Here is a 15195-nt window from a genome sequence, read left to right as displayed (position 1 = left end):
TCGCCCACGTATCGGCGACGAAGACGACCATATTGACCTCGCGTTTGGATATTGTCACCTTGAAGAAGAGGTAGAGTCCGAAGAGAGTACAGCTGGCGATGATGGGGAAGCGGGCGGCGTCTCTGCTGGTGATGGTCTCCGGCATGTCCGAGGCATTCTGCGGAGCACAGGAGGAGGTCAGGACGCCACAGAACCACCCAGCACGCTACTATCAGCCGGCGGGAGCAGAATGCGGAGGTGGATAGGAGACGAGAGCAGAGGAAGCAAGAAACGTAGAAAGGGTATGATCGAATACGCGTCGAACTGAAACAACCAAACGGTGATGGACGAGCGGGAAAGTGCGAGGATGACCGTAAGACGGCGGTCCGTAGAAAAAAAACATTAATTTACTCCAAATAACGTCAATCTATTTGAGCAAGCAGAGGCTTTTTAGACTATAATGATGTTTAATAAATGCAACACTTTACACAAAGACCACTGGGAGGCAGCGTACCCAAATATATTTTCATACTTTTAGGGCAAGGGTGTCCAAACTTTTTCCACTGGGGGCCGCACACTGAAAAATCAAAGCAAGCGGAAGCCATTTTGATATTTTTTATTTTAAAAACCAATATAATAAATGTATAAAAAAAGTACACATTTAGGCCTCCACTCAGGCTTGATCCTGGTGAACCCAAAGGGTTTCGGTCCAAAAAATATTAAAAATGTGTCATTATTTAGTATTATTCCATCCATTTTCTACCGCTTATTCCCTTTTGGGGTCGCGGGGGGGGCGCTGGCGCCTATCTCAGCTACAATCGGGCGGAAGGCGGGGTACACCCTGGACAAGTCGCCACCTCATCGCAGGGCCAACACAGATAGACAGACAACATTCACACTCACATTCACACACTAGGGCCAATTTAGTGTTGCCAATCAACCTATCCCCAGGTGCATGTCTTTGGAAGTGGGAGGAAGCCGGAGTACCCGGAGGGAACCCACGCAGTCACGGGGAGAACATGCAAACTCCACACAGAAAGATACCGAGCCTGGATTTGAACCCAGGACTGCAGGACCTTCGTATTGTGAGGCAGACGCACTAACCCCTCTTCCACCGTGAAGTATTATTATTAGTAATAGTATTATTATTATTATTTTTATTCAAAGTTTAAATCTCTAGATCAACATTAGGTCTATCTGTCAAAAAACTTTTTAAACATTTAAGTCGTATGCCCTTTTTGTCAAAGAAAAACCAAGGTTTTTTATGGAAAAAAAACCCCACCTAATATGCAATATTTTCCCCCAATTAAATTTCAAAGTGGAATATTTGATATTGTAAAATAATTGGAGCCTTGAAAAGGTCAATAACTCATAACATTGAAATTTTTTGAGCAATGACACATACAAAAAAAAAAATCCCATTAAAATTATTGGGGATCCAAAAGGGTTCCACTCATTAAAGTGTTAAAATATATATATATATATATATATATATTTTTTTTTTATTGTTTACTTTAAGCACAATAATCTCGAGATCAGCTTCAGATCTATCCTTTAAATTATAAGTTTGATTGTTGTTCATGTTTTTTGTTTGTTCGTTTTAGGCGGTATAGCTCGGTTGGTAGAGCGGCCGTGACAGCAACTTGAGAGTTGCAGGTTCGATCCCTGCTTCCGCCATCCTAGTCACTGCCGTTGTGTCCTTGGGCAAGACACTTTACCCACCTGCTCCCAGTGCCACCCACACTGGTTTAAATGTAATAATTAGATATTGGTTTTCACTATGTAAAGCGCTTTAGAGAAAAAGCGCTATATAAACATACATCACTTCGCTTCTTTAAAAAAAAAAAAAGCTCAGTTTTTTATATGGCAAACCCAAAATATGCAACATTTTCCCCAAAGAATATCTCAAAGTGGAATATTTAATGTGACGTAATTGCAGCCTTGAATAGGTCAATAATTCATAATGTTGATTTTGATTCATTATTATTTTTCAAAGAAACAGCCTGCATGGCAGCTTTGTGTTATTAGACTAAAAATGGCAACAATTTATTGTTACATGTCACCTGTTTGCTCTTTCATACCACGTTCGTTTTTTGTTTTTTTAAATAGTATTTTTAGAATGTGTTGTGGGGCCGTTAAAAATAATGACCTGTGCCGCACTTTGGACATCCCTGCTTTAGGGCAGTGGTTCTCAACCTTTTTTCAGTGATGTACCCCCTGTGAACATTTTTTTAATTCAAGTACCCCCTAATCAGAGCAAAGCATTTTTGGTTGAAAAAAATAGATAACGAAGTAAAATACAGCACTATGTCATCAGTTTCTGATTCCTTAAATTGTACAACAGTGCAAAATATTGCTCATTTGTAGTGGTCTTTCTTGAACTATTTGGGGGAAAAAAGATATAAAAATAACTAACAACTTGTTGAAAAATAAACAAGTGATTCAATTATAAATAAAGATTTCTACACATAGAAGTAAACATCAACTTAAAGTGCCCTTTTTGGGGATTGTAATAGAGATCCATCTGGATTCATGAACTTCATTCTAAACATTTCTTCACAAAAAAAATACATCTTTAACATCAATATTTATGGGGAATGTCCACAAAAAAATCTAGCTGTCAACACTGAATATTGCATTGTTGCATTTCTTTTCACAGTTTATGAACTAACATTCATATTTTGATGAAGTATTATTCAATAAATATATTTATAAAGGATTTTTGAATTGTTGCTATTTTTAGAATATTAAAAAAAAAAAAATCTCACGTACCCCTTGGCATACCTTCAAGAACCCCCAGTGGTACGCGTACCCCCATTTGAGAACCACTGCTTTAGGGCACCATAAAAAATATAGCATTATCGGCTTCATTTTAACAGGGTTATGGTAAATGGGTGATACTTGTATAGCGCTTTTGTACCTTTTTTTTTTAAGGAACTCAAAGTGCTTTGACACTATTTTCACATTCACACACTGATGGCGGGAGCTGCCATGCAAGGCCCTAACCATGAAGCATCAGGAGCAAGGGTGACGTGTCTTGCTCAAGGACACAACGGACGTGACTAGGATGGTAGAAGGTGGGGATTGAACCCAAATAGCAAAGAGAAATTTAAAAAAGCACGTGTCAAAGTCAAATACAGAGTGGGCCAAAATTTAAAACTGAACAAAGCCGCGGGCCAAGGTTGAACAAATTAACCTTTTAATAGGGACCCAAACAAGTTTTGCATTGAATATTGAACAAGCAAGGCTTATATAACTTTATAGTGACATGCAAAATTGAGTTTCAAATAATAACAATAATAATTAAAAAAATATCAGTGGCATATCAAATCAAATTTAAATAAAAATTGAATGCCTCTTTTGCATTTGCAGCCTTAACATTCACTTTTTCCAGAGGCTAATACATTTGAAAATAAAATAACAATGAATAAATCAACCATTCAGGCCTTTTTACTGCTCAGTTAATGTCGGGGCTCAGGTGGGCAGGGTTTGTTGGTAGCGAGGAGGGGGTGTATATTGCAGCGGTCCGGAAAAGTTAGTGCTGCAAGGGTGTCTGGGTATTTGTTCTGTTGTGTTTATGTTGTGTTACGGTGTGGATGTTCTCCCGAAATGTGTTGGTCATTCTTGTTTGGTGTGGGTTCACAGTGTGGCGCATATTTGCAACAGTGTTAAAGTTGTTTATAAGGCCACCCTCAGTGTGACCTGTATGTTGTTGATCAAGTATGCCTTGCATTTACTTACATGTGTGTAGAAGCCACATATATTACGTGACTGGGCCGGAACGCTGTTTATGAGGAGGAAAAACAGACTTGACGACAGGTTGTAGGGGGCGCTAAAGACAGTGCCTTTAAGGCACACCACCAATATTGTTGTCCGGGTGGAATTCGGGAGAATGGTTGCACCGGGAGATTTTCGGGGGGGAAACTGAAATTCGAGAGTCTCCCGGGAAATCGGTGAATGCGGTGTTACAGCGGCACCGCTGTATAACACCGACGGGCCAGCTCTAATGTTAATTTGATATTGCCTCAAGGGCCAAATGAAATTACACGGCGGGCCATATTTGGCCCGCGGGCCAGAGTTTGACACTTATGATGTAAACAAACAGCTCGGGCCTAACGAGGTTATGTAGACATGGCCTAAGAATCCTTACAAATAAGAATCGTGTTTCATTAAAAAATTGATTTTCCAAACACCCCTATTTATTAGTACCGGTATATTTTAAACTTGTACAAATGTTAGAATGTGACTCTTGTGTGCACACTTACCAAAGACCACAGTTTGACCCAGGAACAGACAAACGCCCTTCACATTATTCCCTTTTGGATGAAGTATTTTTAAACATGGGCGTCAGACTGTGCCCCACTTTGGTGTGACACTTGAATGCTTGCTGGCTAATGAAGGTGACACTCTCTCTTTCTCCACCCATCCATCCATTTTCTACCGCTTGTCCCTTTTGGGGTCGCTGGAGCCTCTCTCAGCTGCATTCTACCCATTTAAAGGCGAACATTATCACCAGACCTATGTAAGCGTCAATATATACCTTGATGTTGCAGAAAAAAGACCATATATTTTTTTAACCGATTTCCGAACTCTAAATGGGTGAATTTTGGCGAATTAAACGCCTTTCTGTTTATCGCTCTGGAGGCGATGACGTCACAGCCGCCATTTTCATTTTCAACACATTGTAAACATTGGGTGTCAGCTCTGTTATTTTCCGTTTTTTCGACTATTTTTTGGAACCTTGGAGACATCATGCCTCGTCGGTGTGTTGTCGGAGGGTGTAACAACACTAACAGGGAGGGATTCAAGTTGCACCACTGGCCCGAAAATGCGAAAGTGTCTGCCGCCAGACCCCCATTTAATGTACCAAAGTGTCTCCACATTTTACCATCGATGACAGACATGGCACAGAGATGTATGGATAACCTGCAGATGCATTTGCAACGATAAAGTCAACTAAATCACAAAGGTGAGTTTGTTGATGTTGACTTATGTGCTAATCAGATATATTTGGTCGCGGCGTGACTGCTAGCCAATCGATGCTAACATGCTACGCTAATCGATGCTAACATGCTATTTACCGGCGGTGCTAAAGCAGACATGGCACAGATATGTATGGATAACCTGCAAATGCATTTGCAACGATAGTCAACGAAATCACAAAGGTGAGTTTTGTTGATGTTGACTGCCAGCTAATCGATGCTAACATGCTACGCTAATCGATGCTAACATGCTAATTACCAGCGGTGCTAAGGCAGACATGGCACAGAGATGTATGGATAACCTGCAGATGCATTTGCAACTATATTACATTTCCTTCCACCCACATTTAATGCAAAAAAACCACTTACCAATCGACGGATTTAAGTTGCTCCAGTGTCACAAGATGCGAAAGTCCTGATCGTTTGGTCCGCACATTTTACCGGCGATGCTAACGCAGCTATTCGGCCATGCTATGGCTATGAATAGCGTCAATAGCTATTTGCTCAATAGCTTCCGTTTCTTCTTCAATACTTTCATACTCCAACCATCTGTTTCAATACATGCGTAATCTGTTGAATCGCTTAAACTGCTGAAATCCGAATCTGAATCCGAGCTAATGTCGCTATATCTTGCTGTGCTATTCCCATTGTTTGTTTACATTGGCAGCACTGTATGACGTCACAGGGAAATGGATAGTGGTTTCGAAGATAGCGAAAATAAGGCACTTTAAAGCTTTATTTGGGGATATTCCGAGACTGGTAAAATTTTGAAAAAAAACATCAAAAAATACAACAAGCCACTGGGAACTAATTTTTATTGTTTTTAACCCTTTTGAAATTGTGATAATGTTCCCCTTTAAGAATAACAGCGTGTGTATGTTTATGCATGTGGTGAGATTAAGACGCTCATACTCACTCTGTAGCCTGAATCGTACCCTTGGTCTCCGAGCTCCTACGGACACAACACGCACACACACACACGTGCACGGACAGACACACGTGCACAGACGAAAGAGAGAGAGAGAGGGAAAAAGATCAGGACTGAATCAAGTTGGACATGCAGCAGGAGGGTGAAAAGGGCACATCATAGATGATTACAATTTAAGCAGAAAGAGCCAAGAGGAGAGCATGGAAGTCAACACAAACACCATGTGACCCCAATAAAAACGACGTACGCATCGGGATAGGCGCGTGATTGATGTCAATATAAAAAAAAAAAAAAACAGCGGAAGAAGGAGGAAGTATGGAAAAATGTACTCGCTCTCTGGTAAGGGATCACGCCAATCGGGTGAGAGTATCAACTGTCATGTTTGCTTGAGCCATCTTGTTGTCTGGGGGTCGATTCTTTGCATGGAGCGAGGAGAGAAAGTCAAAATGAAGAAATTGTGGATAAAACAGCGTCACATTAGGGCTGGGCGATATGGATTTTTATTGATATCTCGATATTTTTAGCCATGTCACGATACATGATATACTGTGTATCGCGATATTTTGCCTTAGCCTTGAATGAACACTTGATGCATATAATCACAGCAGTATGATGATTCTATGTGTCTATATCAGGGGTGTCAAACTCAAATACAGAGTGGGCCAACATTTAAAACTGAACAAAGCGGCGGGCCAAGGTTGAACAAATTAACCTTTTAATAGGGACCCCAAAAAGTTTTGCATTGAATATTGAACAAGCAAGGCTTATATAACTTTATAGTGACATGCAAACTCGAGTTTCAAATAATAATAATAATTAAAGCTGCAAGCAGCGTTGGTCGGGTCCGCCTTTGGCCGCTGCCAAGCCCTGGTCTAAGTCAGACCTACATAGAGGTCTTTGTTTCATGTCTCTACGACATTCCTAACAGAAGTTACAAGCAGTTTTGTCTGGGTTTTTTCTTAGAGGGTGCTGGAGCGCAATTTAGACTTTTGGGGTTTGGTTTTTTATTAGATGGCAATTTTCGCCAGTCCTGATGTGTGTGTAAAATTTCGTGAGTTTTACAGCATGGTAAGGGGGTCAAATTACAGATCAGCGTTTCTGGATGTTGTTGATAAATGGCTTTCGCTTTGCATAGTAGAGCTTTAACTTGCACTTTGAAGCATTTTAAGGGGGTCAAATTACAGTTTAAAGAGGCAAAAATTACATTTTTTGGGTAACTTTGCGCAGGGGTTCTTTGAAGGCGTGTAAAATCAAAAACGGAGCAGTAATCAAAACTTTGTTGGATAGTTTTAATCAGAAGGTTCAATCTCTCTCCTGTGCGAGTTTGAAGCCGAAACGACAAACGCACTAAGAGGAGTTTACGTTTGAAAAAGGTGACGGGTTTTTACAAAACTTTTATTTTGAAGGGGTAATTGCCAACTTCCTGTTGATTTTTTCTGCAGGATGTCAATTGTTAAAATGTAGGTCTAAGTGAGACCTACATAGAAGTTTTTGTTTCATGTATTTCCGGCATTCCTACTGGAAGTCACAAGCAATTTTGTTTGTGTTTTCTTCCTAGGAGCAGTTTTTGCTGTGTTTTATACAAAAATTGCGCAACTGCGCAATTTTGAGTTTTGGGCTTTGTTTTTTCATTAGATCGCAATTTTTCCCAGTCCTGATGTGTGTGCCAAGTTTGGTGAGTTTTGAAGCATTTTAAGGGGGTCAAATTACAGCTCAAAGGTGCAAAAATAGCATTTTATGCGAAAATTTTGCATTGAATGTGTTTTTGCAAAATTTTTGTTGATTTTTGCCCCAGAAAGTAAAATTATGAAATCTAGGTCTAAGTCAGCCCTACATAGAGGTTTTTGTTTCATGTCTCTACGACATTCCTAACGGAAGTTACAAGCAGTCTGGGTTTTTTTTCTTTCTAAGGGGCGCTAGAGCACAATTTTCATTTTTGGGGTTTGGTTACTTAATAAGTTTGGAAGGTTTGCCACACCAACGTGTGTGTCAAATTTGGTGAGTTTTGAAGCATGTTAAGGGGGTCAAATTAGGGTGCGAAAGTGCGGAATAATAAAGAATAAAGAATAAGAATAAAACCTTACAGTTTCAATAGGGTCCTTGGCCAAGGACCCTAATAAAAAGAATTTCAATGGTGTATGAAATAAAATGTTAATAAAAATTGAATGCCTCTTTTCTATTTGCAGCCTTCTCAGGTAAATATCAAAATAAACTTTTCACAGGCTAAAAATAAATCTGAAAATAAAATAACAATAATGAATGAATCAAGCGTTCAAGTCTTGAAGTAGCAAGAGAAAGTGCACAAATAAAACGTTAATTATTGCTTAGCTGATTTGCTTTAACACTAAATATGGAAAAAGCAACACTTATATAACTTAACAGTCCAAAATCTTAATAGTGGTGGTAGCGGAAAGTGTATTTTGTAGCGTCCCGGAAGAGTTAATGCTGCAAGGGAATCTGGGTATTTTGTTTATTTTGTGTTACGGTGCGGATGTTCTCCCGAAATGTGTTTGTCATTCTTGTGTGGTGTGGGTCCACAGTGTGGCGCACATTTGTAACAGTGTTAAAGTTGTTTATACGGCCACCCTTAGTGTGACCTGTATGGTTGTTGACCACGTATGCCTTTCATTCACTCATGTGTGTCTTTAAAAGCCGCATATATTAGTGATTAGGCCGGCACGCTGTTTGTATGGAGTAAAAGCAGACGTGGCGACAGGTTGTAGAGAACGCTTTAAGGCGGGGCCTTTAAGGCACGCCCCCAATATTGTTGTCCGGGTGGAAATCGGTTGAAATTCGGGAGAATGGTTTCCTCGGGAGATACTTGAGAGGGGCACTGAACTTCGGGAGTCTCCCGGGAAAATCGGGAGGGTTGGCAAGTATGAGTATTAGCGGTGAATGCGGCTGTATAATACAGGTGGCCCAGTACTAATGTTAATTTGATAAAGCCTCAAGGGCCAAATTAAATTACACGGCGGGCCAAATTTGGCCCGCGGGCCAGAGTTTGATACCCATGGTCTACATTAAAACATTCTTCTTCATACTGCATTAATATATGCTCATTTTAAACTCTCATGCAGAGAGGGAAACCACAACTAAGTCAATTGACCAAAACTGTATTTATTAAACAGTTATTAAACATTCATGTCATTTCCAAAACAGAAAGTGCAAGATTGGCAGAGACATTTCAAAATAAGCAATTAGTGCATTTTTGTGCATGTCACTGAAATGACATATCAAAACAACACTCAATTAAGGTGCACTTTTTGTACAGAACGCCACTACAATAGTTTAAAACAAATGAAGTGCACTTTTGTGCATGATGTCACACAAGATATTTCAATAACTGTCAAATAAAAATGAGCTGCATAATAGGAAATCAAATAGTGTATGTCCTTCACTATGTGGTAGGTTCCTGCAGACGTTGTCTCCTTCTGATGTTGACTATTTTTTTCATACCATAGTGATGAGGAAAATGTTGCTACGGCATTTTTTTGGGTGTGGCACCGAACGGAGATGTTGACATGCAGAGTTTCAAGAACTCCTTATTCTCTAGCGCAGTGGTTCTCAACCTTAACATTTTTTTAACTCAAGTACCCCCTAATCAGAGCAAAGCAATTTTGGTTGAAAAAAAGAGATAAAGAAGTAAAATACAGCACTATGTCATCAGTTTCTGATTTATTAAATTGTATGACAGTGCAAAATATTGCTCATGTGTAGTGGTCTTTCTTGAACTATTTGGGGAAAAAAAAAGATATAAAAATAACTAAAAACTTGTTGAAAAATAAACAAGTGATTCAATTATAAAGAAAGATTTCTACACATAGAAGTAATCATCAACTTAAAGGGCCCTCTTTGGGGATTGTAATGGAGATCCATCTGGGTTCATGAACTTAATTCTAAACATTTCTTCACAAAAAAAGAAATAATTTCCTATATTGTACAGAGACAAAGCCTCGATATATCGAGTGTATAGATATATCGCCCAGCCCTAGTTGCAACATTGTTTGTCAACACTGTCTGCTTTCATTTTCTCGCACATTTGACCCTCTGATGTTCTGTGTACCTACACTCTGTCCTCCTCCTGTCTAGGTGTGTGTGGTACACAAAACATCAATTTCTACACTTCTATTAGCCCCGGGTCCAGTGGACCTGGAGATCATATATGTAATAGAAATGTGTAGAGGAGGGTGTGTGTGTGTGTCATCAGTTTCTGATTTATTAAATTGTATAGCAGTGCAAAACATTGCTCATTTCTAGTGGTCTTTCTTGAACTATTTGGGGGAAAAAAAAAGATATAAAAATAACTAAAAACTTGTTAAAAAATAAACAAGTGATTCAATTGTACATAAAGATTTCTACACATAGAAGTAACTTAAAGTGCCCTCTTTGGGGATTGTAATAGAGATACATTTGGATTCATGAACTTAATTCTAAACATTTCTTCACAAAAAAAGAACCCTTTAACATCAATTTTTATGGAACATGTCCACAACAAAATCTAGCTGTCAACACTGAATATTGCATTGTTGCATTTCTTTTCACAGTTTATAAACTTACATTCACATTTTGTTGAAGTATTATTCAATAAATATATTTATAAAGGATTTTTGGATTGTTGCTATTTTTAGATGTCACGTACCCCTTGGCTTACCTTCAAGTACCCCCAAGGGGACGCGTACCCCCATTTGAGAAAGTCTGCTCTAGCGGGACTTTTCAAATGATACTACATTAGCAGTGCTGCTACTTTTTGTAGCAACGCTTTTACCCCACACTTGACAAATTACGGTCATCTGTTGGACATATTCCCACTTGAAGCCGAACCACCGCCAGACGATGGACATCCTGCTGTTTTTCTTGGGAATTAATTCTCCCTTCATTTGTTACCAGATTCGCACCTTTCTCTCGTATTACCGCTCACACCACAGCTAACGTTACCCATGCTGCTACCTCTCTGCTCCGCGAGGGCGTACACGTATGTGACGTATTTAAGAAGCTATCTGTGAGAAGGAGAGACAACAAAGAGTGAGAAACGCATGTAGTGTAATGCCAGCAGCTAAAAGCAACTGCGTGAGAACGTATACTCGAATATCACGAAAGTCATTTCCTATATTGTACAGAGACAAACCCTCGATATATCGAGTGTATAGATATATCGCCCAGCCCTAGTTGCAACATTGTTTGTCAACACTGTCTGCTCTCATTTTCTCGCACATTTGACCCTCTGATGTTCCTTGTACCTACACTCTGTCCTCCTCCTGTCTAGGTGTGTGGTACACAGAACATCAATTTCCGCATTTCCATTAGCCCCGGGTCCAGTGGACCTGGACTTCCTATATGTAATAGAAATGTGTAGAGGAGGGTGGTGGTAGGGTGGGGTCATTAAATATGTATTCTGATATATGCTCTTCACAGAAAATGAGGCAATGTCAGTGAGACTCAGTTTGAAAAATTGATTACTTGTATCATTTTTCTTTTAATAGAAAAATGAATATGGGTCCCACAGACCCGAACACCACACAAGGGATACTGATATGCTAAATGTTTTTTAGTGTTGTACGAGCATAAAAATGTTTTAAATTAGATTTTCCTCCAAGGTTATATTTCTCCTCTTTGTTTGAGAGGAATTCTTGTACATTATTTGGTAGCAGGTTAGAGTTTGCATTGTACATCATTTTAGATGTTTGCAATTTTACCAAATCATCAAACTTAAATATTTTTGACTCAATAAATAAAGGGTTTGTATGTTCTCTAAATGCAACATTATATATCAGTCTAATTGATCTTTTTTGCAACACGGTTAACGAATTAAGCGCACATTTGGAGTTATTTCCCCATATTTCTGCACAGTAAGTCAGATATGTAACGCTCATGAGCAGTAGAGAACGTGAAGTAATTTTTGGCCTAGGACTTACTTTGCCTTGTTCATTATTGAAATGTTTCTTGCCACCTTATGTTGTGTATTTTTTATAAGACATTTCCAGTTCATTTTATCGTTTATTAATACTCCCAAAAATGTTGTTTCTTTTACCTTTTCAATATCTATTTACACCATATGCACTCAGGAGTCTATATTGTATTCAAATGTATAACTAAAAGTCGTGGAAGTACAGTAGAACAGTGTTTTTCAACCACAATGTGTGCCGTGGGAGACTATGTAAATTCACCCAATTGGGTTAAAAATATTTTTTTGCAACCCAGTAATTATAATCCGTAAATAATGTGTCATTGTTGAGTGTCTGTGCTGTCCAGAGCTCGGCAGAATAACCATGTAATACTCTTCCATATCAGTAGGTGGCAGCAGGTAGCTAATTTCTTTGTGGATGTCGGGAACATGGTTTGTCGTGATCACAAAATGCAGACGACAGCGGGAGGCAGAAATCAGGTAAAAAGGTATCTAATTCTTAAACAAAAAAACAAAACAAAAGGTGAGGGCCGCTAAGAAAAGGCATTTTATACTCTAAAAGGCTACAAAAAACGAAACTAAGACTGAATTGGCGGCAAAGTAAACAAAAACAGAATGCTGGACGACAGCAAAGACTTACAGCGTGTGAAGCAGCAGACGGCGTCCACAAAGTACATCCCGTACATGACATGACAATCAACAACAGAATAGGAAACACTACACAGGAAAACACCAAAAGACTCAAAATAAGTCACAGCCTGATGCGACAGGTGGTGACTGCACACATACTTTGAGACAAGAGCTATAGTGATGCATGCTTGGCTATGGTAAGAATTTATATCCAACAATTGCGAGAACGACTTTTTACGGTCAATATCGGCCGCTGAGTTTAATTTTTCAATCTTTTCTGCCAGTGGTGTGGGTATAAATAAAAGGCCGAATCGCCCAGGCCTAATTCAGACGTACCCCCCTACAATCACCTCACTTTGGGAAACACTGTTTTAAGGAACTATTTATAATAAAAATGTGCTGAATATGGTTTTGTTATTCCTTGCACACTTTGCACTCTCTCATGAATTCTTTGCGCCCCAGTGCAGCATTAGGTCTAGTGACACCCCTGAAGCATTGACATCTTATAAATAGACGCAGCATTGACTGCTACTGCCCACTGGTGCTGACGAGACGCGGGGCCGCCATCTTGGCGTGGTGATCCGCTCCATTCAGTGAATTCTAGCTATATATATATATATATATATATATATATATATATAATAAAATAAATACTTGAATTTCAGTGTTCATTTATTTACACATATACACACACATAACACTCTACTCATTGTTGAGTTAAGGGTTAAAATTTCCATCTTTGTTCTATTCTCTGTCACTATTTTTCGAACCATATGCATGCACAGCTAGACTCTCTGGCGGTGGTGTCAGAGAGAAGAAGTCTAGCAAAACTCCTAGCCATTACGGACAACACCTCCCACCCACTACACTCGGACCTTGCGGAGAGAATGAGCACGTTCAGTGGAAGGCTCAGACTCCGAAAATGTAACACGGAACGACACTGGAGGTCCTTCATACCGACAGCTATCAGACTATAATGCATATGTTCCTTGACTGCACTTAAATGTACAATATATGTAGAATATATTTATATTAGGGCTTAACGGTGGAAGAGGGGTTAGTGCATCTGCCTCACAATACGAAGATCCTGCAGTCCTGGGTTCTATCCCCGGCTCGGGATCTTTCTGTGTGGCGTTTGCATGTTCTCCCCGTGAATGCATGGGTTCCCTCCGGGTACTCCAGCTTCCTCCCACTTCCAAAGACATGCACCTGGGGATAGGTTGATTGGCAACACTAAATTGGCCCTAGTGTGTGAATGTGAGTGTGAATGTTGTCTGTCTGTCTGCGTTGGCCCTGCGATGAGGTGGTAACTTGTCCATGGTGTACACCGCCGTCCGCCCGATTGTAGCTGAGATAGGCGCCAGCGCCCCCCGTGACCCCAAAAAGGGAAATGGATGGATATTTATATTATTCATATATTATATCATTTATGGTTATCAATGTTTATTGTGAGCAAACTGTGGTGCTGAATTTCCCCCAGGGATCAATAAAGTACATTCTATTCCAGTCTATATACAGTAGATGGCAGTATTGTCCTGTTTGAGAGTGTCACAAGTTCACAACATTGCTGCTTACGAGACAAACTGCTTTACCGTAGACGAAAACGTGACTGCTGTTGTTGTGTGTTATTACCGGGCTGGGAGGACATTAATGAAACTGCCTAACAATAAACCCACATAATAAATGAGTTGTACTTGTATTGTGCTTTTCTACCTTCAAGGTACTAAAAGCGCTTTGACACTACTTCCACATTTACCCATTCACACACTTGAGGGAGCTGCCATGCAAGGCGCTAACCAGCACCCATCAGGAGCAAAGGTGAAGTGTCTTGCTCAAGGACTCAACGGACGTGACGAAGTTGGTACTAGTTGGGGATTGAACCAGGGACCCTCGGGTTGAGCACGGCCACTCTCCCACTGCGCCACACCGTACCTCAGAAACCAAGAACTTGCCCTCGATCATTCTACAGTCATAAGGTCATTGGGCAGGCTCGCTATTTATACACGTCAGGTCTACAATTGAATTTCGGGAGAAAAATTTGTCCCGGGAGGTTTTCGGGAGAGGCACTGAATTTCGGGAGTCTCCCGGAAAATCCGGGAGAGTTGGCAAGTATGTCAACAGGCCGCATGTCTGGTTTAGGCTGCTCATCACCACTTCAAGATGGCGGCCGAATTTCTCGCGTCACAGCAGCCGATGTTGCGTCTACTTATAGGACGTATATGCGCTTAAGTACACGTCACGCAGACCGCTGTCGATCGTTTTATCTGAACTCTGTTGGCTCTGTCTGAACGCTGGCCAACTCAGCGCCTGTTTAAAAAGTTCACGGCTACGTAAACAAAAGCCGACGTCAACAAGTCAACTTTTATTCAACATTTTGCGGCACTCGACAGAGAACAATGTTAGTGTTAAGGCCCTTTTTTTTTTTTTTTTTTTTTTAGAAACTACGCCTTGTTTTAATAGGAGAATTGGTGTTTATGCTAAGCTACCGGGAGGTGCTAACCGCCTACCTTGGACTTGGAGCAGGCCACCGAGCGCAGGGCTCCGAAAAAGATGGGCACCAGCGCCATGAGCACCAGGCTGCCGTACGCCAGCGCGGTGCCCTCCGGGGTGGCCACAAACTTGGCCGTCGCGTTGAGAACGTCGGTGGCGTTCAGGGCGTCCGGGACCACCGCAGCGGCGGCCTCCTCCGGGGCCAAGGCCGGGGGTTGTCCCACCTCAGACATGGCTCTTCAGGGGACCGCGGGTGGCGTTGGCAGCGTGCGGTTGTCAGGTCT

The 15195-nt window shown here is 40.6% G+C and overlaps 1 protein-coding gene across 2 annotated transcripts in view; it reads right to left on the bottom strand.

Moving 5' to 3' along the window:
- Nucleotides 1-15195, bottom strand: part of hm13 (histocompatibility (minor) 13) — a 28164-nt gene that overhangs the window by 12774 nt on the left and 195 nt on the right. Inside the window, exons 1-3 of one of the 2 annotated variants that reach the window (XM_061902783.1) lie at nt 14929-15195; nt 5878-5913; nt 59-157 (exon numbers count right to left, since the gene is read on the bottom strand). The exon at nt 14929-15195 is cut by the window's right edge and continues 195 nt beyond it. In XM_061902783.1, the coding sequence (XP_061758767.1) occupies nt 59-157; nt 5878-5913; nt 14929-15144 (351 nt within the window). In that variant the 5' untranslated portion in view covers nt 15145-15195. The remainder of the gene's footprint in view (nt 1-58; nt 158-5877; nt 5914-14928) is intronic. The other variant, XM_061902784.1, reaches the window with a different exon arrangement.

This window comes from Nerophis ophidion, linkage group LG06 (genome assembly GCF_033978795.1).
Source record: "Nerophis ophidion isolate RoL-2023_Sa linkage group LG06, RoL_Noph_v1.0, whole genome shotgun sequence".
Taxonomy (NCBI): domain Eukaryota; kingdom Metazoa; phylum Chordata; class Actinopteri; order Syngnathiformes; family Syngnathidae; genus Nerophis; species Nerophis ophidion.
The sequence above is the reverse complement of the archived record's forward strand: the minus strand, read 5'-3'. Positions and strand labels throughout refer to the sequence as shown.